Source organism: Condylura cristata, unplaced genomic scaffold (assembly GCF_000260355.1).
Source record: "Condylura cristata isolate star-nosed mole 26May11 unplaced genomic scaffold, ConCri1.0 scaffold00027, whole genome shotgun sequence".
Classification (NCBI taxonomy): domain Eukaryota; kingdom Metazoa; phylum Chordata; class Mammalia; order Eulipotyphla; family Talpidae; genus Condylura; species Condylura cristata.
In genome coordinates, this window is record NW_004567128.1 from 8072878 (window position 1) to 8083809 (window position 10932).

At 34.6% G+C, this 10932-nt stretch overlaps 1 protein-coding gene across 3 annotated transcripts in view; it reads right to left on the reverse strand.

Annotated features, from left to right (window-relative positions):
* RPS6KA3 (ribosomal protein S6 kinase, 90kDa, polypeptide 3) overlaps nucleotides 1–10932 on the reverse strand; it is a 103487-nt gene that overhangs the window by 33726 nt on the left and 58829 nt on the right. For all 3 annotated transcript variants that reach the window (XM_012730335.1, XM_012730336.1, XM_004689903.2), the window contains 4 exons: nucleotides 10754–10835; nucleotides 2536–2616; nucleotides 1710–1789; nucleotides 999–1105 (listed from right to left, as the gene is read on the reverse strand). In XM_012730335.1, coding sequence (XP_012585789.1) covers nucleotides 999–1105; nucleotides 1710–1789; nucleotides 2536–2616; nucleotides 10754–10835 — 350 coding nt within the window. The remainder of the gene's footprint in view (nucleotides 1–998; nucleotides 1106–1709; nucleotides 1790–2535; nucleotides 2617–10753; nucleotides 10836–10932) is intronic.

The following is a 10932-nucleotide window of genomic DNA, read 5'->3' on the forward strand; positions in this document are numbered from 1 at the left end:
CCACTCTGTCTCTGGTGAAGCCTCTCACTGCCCCTGAGCCTCCAGCCTGTACCCCAGTTCTGTATGTACGAATAAATAAATCTTTAAAAAAAAAATCACTGAATTGGATACTTTAAATACAAGAACTGTATGGTAGGTTAGCTACATCTCAATTAAGCTGCTTAAAAACTTCATAGAGCACGACTTGGTGTTCATACCCTGAAAAATGCAGAACAATGTCTTCTTCAAGTGTTGGATAGTAAATGACAAAATAGAGAAATGTGTACAATTTAAATTTTATTAGCTTCCTCATAACTGCTACTATAAAGCAATAGGATATTTGCTTAACTCAAACTTAAAGTGAAAATGTGGAGAATAATATTTTAAATAATGGTATTAGGAGAAAAGTATTAGCTCTATGTCATCACACACACACACACACACACACACACACACACACACACACTTTACAGGGAGTTAAAAATCAGAAAAAAAGAAACCATTATATTAAAGAAAACTACCTGATCCTCAGATTGAAAAGTCTTTCTAAGATTAAAAGTCGTGAAAGAAATCACAAAAGACTGGCAGAGCTGACTGAAAAAAAAAAAATACTTGTGTAGGTTAAAATAACAAAAGATAATCTAGAAAAATGTATTTCCACTATATGTCAAATGGTTGTTTTAATTTGTAAAAACCTTTTACAAATCAATGATGAAAACTTCCAAAACAAAAATGAGCAAAAGTTAAGAGCAGAAAAATTACATAAAAATACAAGTTGCTAATAAACTCAGGAGCATAGATTTGAGCATTACTAAAACGCAAAGAATGCAAGTAAAAGCAAGATAACATTTTTTGACTGACAGACAGAAATATGAGACTAGGTACATTACATTAGTGCTAGCTGAAATGTGAAGCACTCTAATGTAACTCCTGTGGAAATTCTATGAAGTAATTTAATTTTTATTCCCTCCTAAACAATTGCATTATAATGTATCCAACTTAGTAGCATGATTCCTTACTTTTCTGGTTTTAAGTCTCTATAGATTATTCCCAGGCTATGTAGGTGGTCTAAAGCAAGTGCAAGTTCAGCCAAGTAGAATTTGACATCTTCTTCTGTGAACATCACCTAAAATAAAAGAATTATTTTTCTGTCTGTTATATTTAAAGTTTTACCCAAGAGTTTAAATATTCAAACATTATGAATATGCTAATTACACATAATGTTAGCTACAATTTCCCTATGAAAGAAATAATGCAAAGAGATCTAGGCAGTTCAGTAATCACTTACTAACTGTTGACTATGCACTGTGGGTGAAATCATCTCACAGTTTGTTAAGTAGCAACCAACTACAATCAGCTTTGCCATTGTTGCCCTACCACAGTAACAATTAGAGATGAAAAGTGATCTTTAAAATGCATGCTGAAAAAAAAATAAATAAAATGCATGCTGAATTTCCATTAGTAATTGTTCAAGGATATCTTACTGTTATATTATTGCTTCAGAAAAAGTATAATTCAAAGAAGCAGGACAAAAGACAGAGTTGATCAATTTGAAGCCTAGTTTTATAAGTACAGAAGGTAAGAAAAGAACTTTGTATCTTTCAACAGTATAAGAATCTTGTGCCACACAAGATTCAGAAAATACAATGTGAATAATATTCAAATATAACAAATGCTTTAGCTGAAACAGGATGCATATAAATAGATTAAAAAAGAAATTAGTTATATACCTCTTTGGATAAGCGTGTAAACAAATCTCCTCCCCTGAGAAAATCCAAAATAAGGTACAACTTCCCTTCAGTTTGAAAAGCTGAATGAAGAAATGAAAATTTCTGTTTAGTCTTCCATAATTTATTTCTTTATACTTAAATAAGGGCAATTCATTCACAAATGACTTTCTTAACAAATTAATGAGTATATCATATCTAAATGAATTTTTACAGATTACCACTGATTTCTCTTAATATCCATGTGGGAATGCTAAATGAAGTATTTCTTAGTAAAGAACCACTAGGACTTTTGTTAGATTTTCTCTAGGCAATAGTTTTACAGTCCTAAAACAGGTGATCAGTAAGAAAAATTCCCAACAGGGAAAGACTTAAGTTATCATGAAGTGACATACAAAACCCATGTCATTAACTACAGAAAAATGGGAGTTGTTTAGCGTTAATTGCACATAATAAAAGCATGTTTACCCACTGAGAAAAAGCATAGATAGCTTTAAGGAAAGGAAGTTTCAGGATCTTGACATTAGGGATCTTCCCTGGTTTTAAGCTGGTTTAACACACAGGGACTATAATATACTGGTACATTATTTATTATTATTATAGTAAATACCAGAATTATTACTTGTTCCTGTGGATAACACTCAGAAACTGTAATGTTTAAAAGAAACAAGCTAAATGCAAGAAAAGCTTGCAAAGTTGGTCTAAAAAATAATTGGATTTTAGTTTCCATGGCTTTACTACATTAACTCACACAAATATTTCTTTATATGTGTTAGTGTAGCTGAATGAACCCAAGGGAATGGGGATGTGGAGGTGGTTCAGAACTTACCATAATGCAACTTGACAATAAAAGGATGATTAACTTCTACCAAGATATCACGCTCCATTTTTGTTCGAACTCGGTCTCGAACTGTAAAATATGTACATTTAGCTATGTTACAGTAGCTTTCTGAGAGGTTTTAAAACAAAACCTCTTTGGTGTCTATTTTAGATAAAATTTTGCTTACATGTATAAAATTTTTTATAATATAAAACTACATGTATAAAACTATCATTCTTGGATTTTCCAAATTAATTGTATTTTTAACATTGGATAACCAGGAGAAATTGTTTATATTTATAAAATCTCTGCTTTAATCTGAAAATTAAAGAAGATGGTTTTAGTATCAATTACAAGTATTTTAATCAAATCTATGGAAAATGGTTCCCCAAAAGCATAACTTTTTTTTTTCAAAAGCACAACTTTAAAAAAACAAGGCATCCTAATAATAAAAACACAAAAATGAAATAGATTTCAATACCCCATCAAGTTAATTCAACAAGCAATCATTAAGCATCTATAACATGTGGCAGATATGCTGAAGGATGGAGATAAGGAAAAAGATCTACTTTGAGGGGGGGGGAGTTAACGTGGTGTAACTGAAAGAGCAAATACTTTGCAGTCAGAAACATCTGAATTCTGATCTGTAGTCTTTAAAATTGTATCACTATTTTATTGAGGTAATGTTGGTTTACAAGACTGTAATATGATTTAGAGGCATAGGTTCACACCTGTTCAGGTGTATGTTACTACACCAGACTCACCTGATGGTGCAATGGGTTAAAGCACTGCACTATGGATCTATCGCAGCCACCATAGCACGAGTTTGATCCCTAACCAGGGAGGAGACCCACATGGTGTGGCAGACCTCTCCTGACCTGCCTGCTGCTCCCCTGAGCAGTGTACTATATGGATCTGCCTGTTCTGCTCCCCGCTCTGTCTCTGGTGAATCCTCTCACCAACTCTTCCCTCTCTACCTCTGGCCTGTACCCCAGTGCTGTGTACATAAATAAATCTTTTTAAAAAAATTCTGAGCCTCGGGCCCTCCCTGGTGGCGCAGCGGGTTAAAGCACTGCACTGAGAAGCTAAAGCCACTTCCGCATGAGTTCGATTCCCGCCTGCCCCGGAGGAGACCACATGGCGTGGCAGACCTCTCCTGACCTGCCCGCTGCTCCCCTCAGCAGTGTACTTCGTTGATCTGCCTGTTCTGTTCCACACTCTGTCTCTGGTGAAGCCTCTCACCGCCCCTGAGCCTCTGGCCTGCACCCCCGTTCTGTATGTACAAATAAATAAATCTTTAAAAAAAAAAATTCTGAGCCTCAGTTATCTCTCACTTATAAACTGTGGGTGATAACTTTGAACTTGGGGGCTCTGTAATCATTTGAAATGAAGTTTGTACATCCTGGTATCCAGTATATAGGAGTTATTCAATTAAATGGTAGCTGTAGCACTATGAACTTGAGTTCAGAAAAGGTGAAAGATTTACTTTTATAAAGACAAAGGGAAAGAGGTAGTTAGGGCACCAGCTTCAGACTTATAGAATAGAATTAAGGTGATCAGAGATATTAAAAACAGAAATAAGACCTCTGGGGGAAATAAACAAGGCAGCTTTAAAAAACCTGTTTCCCCCATTCTATTAGTTTTCTACCTTTGTGCCAGTACTGAATATGGGACAAACTAGAACAGGTAATGACTGTTCTTGATGTCTATGCATCTATTCAACTGACTTTGTTTTACTGCTGGTGAATCAAATTCTGCATCAAAATCTGATTTCATTATCTGGTCTTATCAACAGGTCCACTCAATTATTTTTGTGAATGAAGTTCATCATGCCTGCTGATAATCCTGTTCCAGCCTAGCCCAAATCTGCCCTTTTTCCCACTGGCACCAAAACAATCTTGGATTAGATGTACACTCCCTTAAAAATAGATTACAAATTTCTACCTCTTTCAATAATTATACAAAGCTTAGCAAGACTATCACTTAAAAAAATCACTCCCTTGCTCCGTAAGCAGCAATAATATCTACCAATATATTGATAGCATATTCCTCTTTTATTGCTTGACTACAGTAAACAATTTCTTTTTTGACTCTAGGAAGTCAAAAACTAGTTATACTTTGTGGCAATGCTAATAATTATATCAGTTGTCTTGGCCAAATCTTTATACTGTTCAAGGATGTCCAGCTTCCTTCCATAAAATGAGGGGCTAGAAGAAGATAATTTTCTTTAGATTACAAGTTTCCTTATATGTAACAATGATGAGAACTTGTTTAGCAGAAAATGAACAATGAAATTCACTCACTGGAATTCTTTCATTTGTGTCTGAGCTAGGACTTAGGAATAATTCTAATCTGGCTTTTATTTTTTGTTGTTTATATAAATACCCTATCACAAACGTGAATTATCCTATAATCAGAATTTTTGATTAGGATATACTGGGTCACAAGAAGGTATGGTATATTGGTTCAACTCCGAAACCCAAGTAAAATTTGGCAATACTGACTTATACTGGCAGAACAACTACATTTCTCTGAAATAACTGTTTTTATATAGTTACTGTGTGTGTGTGTGTATTTTTTTTTTTTTTGCATAGAGCTAAGGTGTAGGTCAGAGGTGCAGAGGTGGGGAGGGGTGGTGGTGGTGAAAGAATCACCAGAGACAGAGTGGGGAGCAGAGCAGGCAAGACAGAAGAGGTCTGCTGCGCCATATGCAGATCAGCTCCCTGGCAGGGATAGAACTCAGGCTGTTGGTGATGAGACTTCACCCCTAGGCCACCAGGGAGGCCCCAGTAGTTATTAGATTTTAAACTATTGTTTAAATCTAATAATAATCCAGTAGTTATTAGACTTTAAACACTTGAACATTACGAGTGACGAAGAAGTGACAAATTTGTTTCTAGGACTATGTATTAAGAAAATGTTTTATGCAATGGTTTACAAAATGTTTTAGGCACAGAGAATATTTTATTAAGGACAAAAATCCCAACAACCCAAGTTCATGTTTTTGACCTATATTTGACCCCACAAATTGTGTTGATAGGAACTTTAAAAATGGAAAGAGACTTCTGGTTAAAGATTAATGAATGCTTCATTTTTAAATTTCAAAACTCCATTAAAATTGCAATAAAAGAAAAATTATGCATAAACTCACAAGGACAAAGAACAGAAAAGGAAACAGTGGCAGAAGATGTGTAAATGCTTACATAGCAGACAGAGTATAAACTTAAGGGTTGGAAGTTAATGAGAAATAAGCAAATTTTTATTAGAGAACCATTTCCAATCAGTTTTTCTCTTTCTTAAATAAGGAAAAGATAGAAAGGATTCCCAGATATTTTGAATAGAGACACTAAGCAAAAAACAGCTATCAACATAAACAGGAAAAAAAATGAATGGGGGAATGTAAAGAACAGAAGAAAACCTAACAAAAGTCAACCTTGTAATTTAAATCCATTGAGAGCAAAAATGATACAGTACTCATGTGAAAGAAGCTTTAAAAGGGGTAGGGTAGGAGGAACCAGTATCTTTGAAAAGTAAACCATAAAAAAACAACAACAAATGGAGACAGAGCTCATAGGTTAAAAGGTAAAAGAGATATCAATCAATTGCAAAATATGTGCCTTATATGGATTCTGATGCCAAAATTACCAAAAGAAAAATGAATTACAAGTATAAGGATAAATGGATATTTGAATATTTTTTAAAGACTTATTTATTTATGCACAGAGAACTGGTGTACAGGCCAGGGGCTCAGATGCAGTGAGAGGATTCACCAGAGACAGAGTGGGGAGCAGAACAGGTTGACTGATGAAGTACACTGCTGAGGGGAGTAGTGGGCGGGTCAGGAGAGGTCTGCTGTGCCATGTGGGTGGGTCACCTGCGGGGACTGAACTCATGCTGAAGTGGCTTTAGCTTCTTAGTGCTGTGCTTTAAGCCACTGTGCCACCAGGGAGGGCCCAGATATTTGAATTTTGATTGGTTATCTGTATACTGATTTTTTTTTTGAATACTGATTTTTTTTTAAGGCATACTGATATATTCTTTTAAGAGTCTCATTCTAAGATAGGGAAGAAATTATACAACGCTTAGGGTTTGCAAGAATAGCTAAAAAGGATAAAAAAACTGATGGGAGCCGAGTAATGATAAAGTAGAAGTGATGTAAGGGTTCTCTATATTAAAAAATTTTGAAAAAAAGAGAATGACTAGTGAACAAGGAAAATCTAGGCAATTACAAATGATGGTCAACAGAGGGCTTGGAAAACAAGTGATGACATTTCCTTAAAAATGGGGGAGGGGAGTTAGAGACTGACTACAGTGGGAAATAGGTGGGAAAAAATTAAAATTAAGGAAACATCCAGAAGGACAGAAGAGTAGCAGCTACAAATGTAGACAAAATGACAACTTTCACAAAAATTGAAGAAATGAGTGTCTAGATTAAAAAGAGACAACTCTGTATCCGGTATGAATATTTACAACCCATACTAAAGAAACATCACTATATAAATTTCAGAACACCAAGGATAAAGAGAGATGGATTCTAAAGCTGTTCAAAGAAGAAAAACAGCTTAGATACACTACATTAGGAATCAGATAATTGCAACATAGGAAACCAGAAGACAGTGGAAACGGTGTTTTCAAATCTCAGATGGAAATTTTTTTCTGAGTTATAATTTTACACCTAGCCAAATTATAAATTAAGTGAGGGGGTAGTCTAATGGCATTTTCAGACATGCAAGTTCACACAAAAATAATTACCATTATTTCATTCTTTTTAAGGTTGCTACCAGAAGATGTGTTCTCCTAAAACTAGAAAGTAAACTAAGAAAAATGTAAATAGAGAATTTAGGACAGGAATTCTAATACAGCAAAGATATGACAGAAATGTGACTCTGGTATACGATTTGGTTCAGCTAGGAACAATTTTTAAAAAGCTGTAATAATGAAAACATTAGTGGGAAGAGGCAGAAGGGGAAATTACATGTGGGTGGCAGTATGAACTACATCCAAGCTTTCCATGTTAGGAAGTCAATAGATTATGACTCCAAATGAAAACAATCCAAAACCACCAAAGAAGTGCAATATAAAAAATATATAAAAATGTAAAATGTGGAGATAACTGGTAGAAGTGGCAGCAACCAAGAACTGGAATAGGGAGGAGTAAGTAAAGTACTATTTTACACTGTAAAGAGTCTACACATAATTACTTTGATGAAAATAAAATTTAAATTTAAGGACATATTAAAAATGATCCAGTTGGCCCTCCCTGGTGGCGCAGTGGGTTAAAGCACAGCACTGAGAATCTAAAGCCACTTCCGCATGAGTAACAAATAAATAAATCTTTAAAGAAAAAAATAAATAAAGTGTACTTTGTCGATCTGCCTGTTCTGCTCCCCGCTCTGACTCTGGTGAAGCCTCTCACCGCCCCTGAGCCTCTGACTTGTACCCCAGTTCTGTATGCACAAATAAATAAATCTTTAAAAAAAAAAAAAAGATCCAGCAGCTTACTTTCACTTGTCTATGGTCTCTTCTATAGCTTCATAGAATTTCATATACGCGTGGTAACCAGTTTTTTATAATTGTTCACTTACAAAGTCTCACTAAGAATGTTTTTGTGATTATATTTAAAATATTGCATTAGTATCCTATTAAAGATGCATATAATTTCCTAATACTTAGGTAGCTCCCAATTTCTAAATTCTTGCTATTGTAAACAATGTTTTAATATATCTTAGAATGAGAATTTTTAAGTGCACAAACTCTTTGAGATTATTTCCTCAGGTTCATTTAACAGCAATAATGGCTCTTCGAACTTACTGCAAAACTGCTTTGCAATTCATTTTGGCATTGTATAAAATGATAACTCTTATTGTAAAATATGCATTTCTTTACCAGCAAAATGAAAACATTTCCCTCCAATGATTACTTATTTTATAACCTTCCATAAAATTTATTCTGAAACCCTTCTGATGGCAGTTGATTGTGATGTCTTAAGAACTCCATTACTCCTTTTACATTTATTAATGTGCTCTAGTAAAGGAAAGATTCTCTTGTTTCCTATCAATTACATTATGGATTAACTCATGGACTCTTATTTTGTTCATATTAAGTTTATAAACTAACACTGTTATTAATTATCACAATGCTCAAAATACTTTAAATTTGGATAGTAGGAGCACCTTAAATTCTTGTATTAATATAATAGTTCATGATATTTGAGTCAAATAGTTCATTTTCCTATTTATGTTGTTCAGTGTATAAAAGGCTGACTTTTTTTAATTGTCAATTTTTGTTTTGTAACTTGCTCAATGTCTTTACAAGTTTCTGAGATGTGCTAGGCTGTAAAATTCATACGGATGGCTGTTTACTTTACTATATATGGTATAGGGTTTAAAAGAAGTCTACTTTTTCCAGGTTGCTCAGGAGCATTTCAAACAAAATTTAGGAAATTATTTGATTTTCTGTTGTTCTGTATAGCTGCTTTATTGTAAAGCACAGCAAGCACTCAATATTTTTATAACAAATACGGTAAAATTATTATACATTTGTACTGCTTTGTTCTAATTTGTATGTCTGTATTCCCAATAACACACTGAGTTGTTATTGTTTCAAATAAGTTGTAAATCTGACAGCTAACTATTTTCTCATTCTTCTTTGGAACTTTCTCTAAGGTGTATACTTTTCAAGGGAAATTTTGAATATTTCAAGGAAAATGTTAATAGGAATCAGAAGAATAAGAGCTAATTGGATGTCCAGGGGACACAGAATCTCAACTGTTGTTTCCTTTACATAACATAAGTTCTACTGAATACATGAAAACTACTTCTGTTGCTTTTGCACACAAATTCTTATATAAATTCCATTGATGCATTTTTGTAACATGGGATTCACGAGTATAAAGTCATAAAAGTAGTAGTATAAAGTAGGGCACTAAGAATATAATTAATTCCCTGGTCCTAACAAAAACCAAGTAAGTAGCACACCTGAGGGTGGGGGTGAAAGGTAGGTGGGCAAGGAGCAGATAGTAAAGAAAATACATTCAGAAATGGTGTAAGAGAACTATCAAAAAGTATGTCAGCTACAAAGGAGGGTGTTTATAGAGGAAGGTGAAATTTCTTGGAATGATGATCAGGATACATGGGAAAGGTACCATCAGAAATAATCATTAGAGAGCATTTTAAAAATTTTAAAAAGTACAGGCAAGTTAAAGATGGAAAATCTGATGTTAAGAATTTATACATAAAACATCTAGAGGTTAAAGCACAGCACTATGAAGCTCTCCGCAGCCACTGAAGTAGGCATTTGAACTCCAGCCAGGGAGTGACCCACATGGCACATGGACCTTTCCTGTCTTGCCTGCTGCTCCCCTGAGCAGTGTGCTTCGGTCACTCTGTCTGTTCTGTTCCTTACTGTCTATGGGAGTCCTTTCACCCTCCATACCACTGGCCTATATCCCAATTTTTACATGCATAAATAAATCTTTAAAGAAAAAAATAAATAAAATTACTGTTTACCTATAAAAGCCAAATCCTCTATCAGGTGATTCAAATTCAGAGGCTTAGATAAAAAAATCTTATTTGGAGATGAGATGTTAAGATGATAAATTCCATAGAATAAAAGCTATTTTGGGCCCTCCCTGGTGGCGCAGCGGGTTAAAGCACAGCACAAAGAAGCTTAAACCACTTCCGCATGAGTACGATGCCTGCCTGCCCAGGAGGTGACCACATGGCGCGGCAGACCTCTCCTGACCTGCCCGCCTGCTGCTCCCCTCAGATGCTTCATGGATCTGTCTGTTTTACACCCCACTCTGTCTCTGGTGAATCCTCTCACCCTCCGCATCTCTGGCCTGTACCCCAGTTCTGTATGAATAAATAAATAAATCTTTAAAAAAAAAGCTATTTTGCATCTATTCAGTTTTAGTTTTCAAAACATTAAAATAATTACATTAGTCTGAAGATGAGTCAAACCTAGGTTTAATCTTCTGAACTTTTACTTACCTAAAGCCCAAGACACATTTATAATACTTCTTTTCTAACATGGCAATTCTCATTTTAACTAGACAAGTGAACTCCTAGCCCAGTAAGAAAAATGCAGTAAGATAAAATCTGTATTTAAAGACAGTAATAGAAACAGATTCAGAATGTAAGTAACCAGTTTGGAAGTCACATGAAATCTATTGAGACCTTTCAGCTTGTTATACTATATAAACATTACAAACAGTAGCAGCACTTACCTTTCAATGTGGCCTTCTTCAATACTTTCATGGCATAAAGCTGTCTAGCATCAGAGCCTGAGATTTTTTTGACTAAGAAAACCTGTATTTAAGATAAAATTAGGTTTACAAGGCATACAAAGAATACAATAGTTGAAATAAGATCCCTACTATAACATATCTTATTAAAAAGGTTCTCA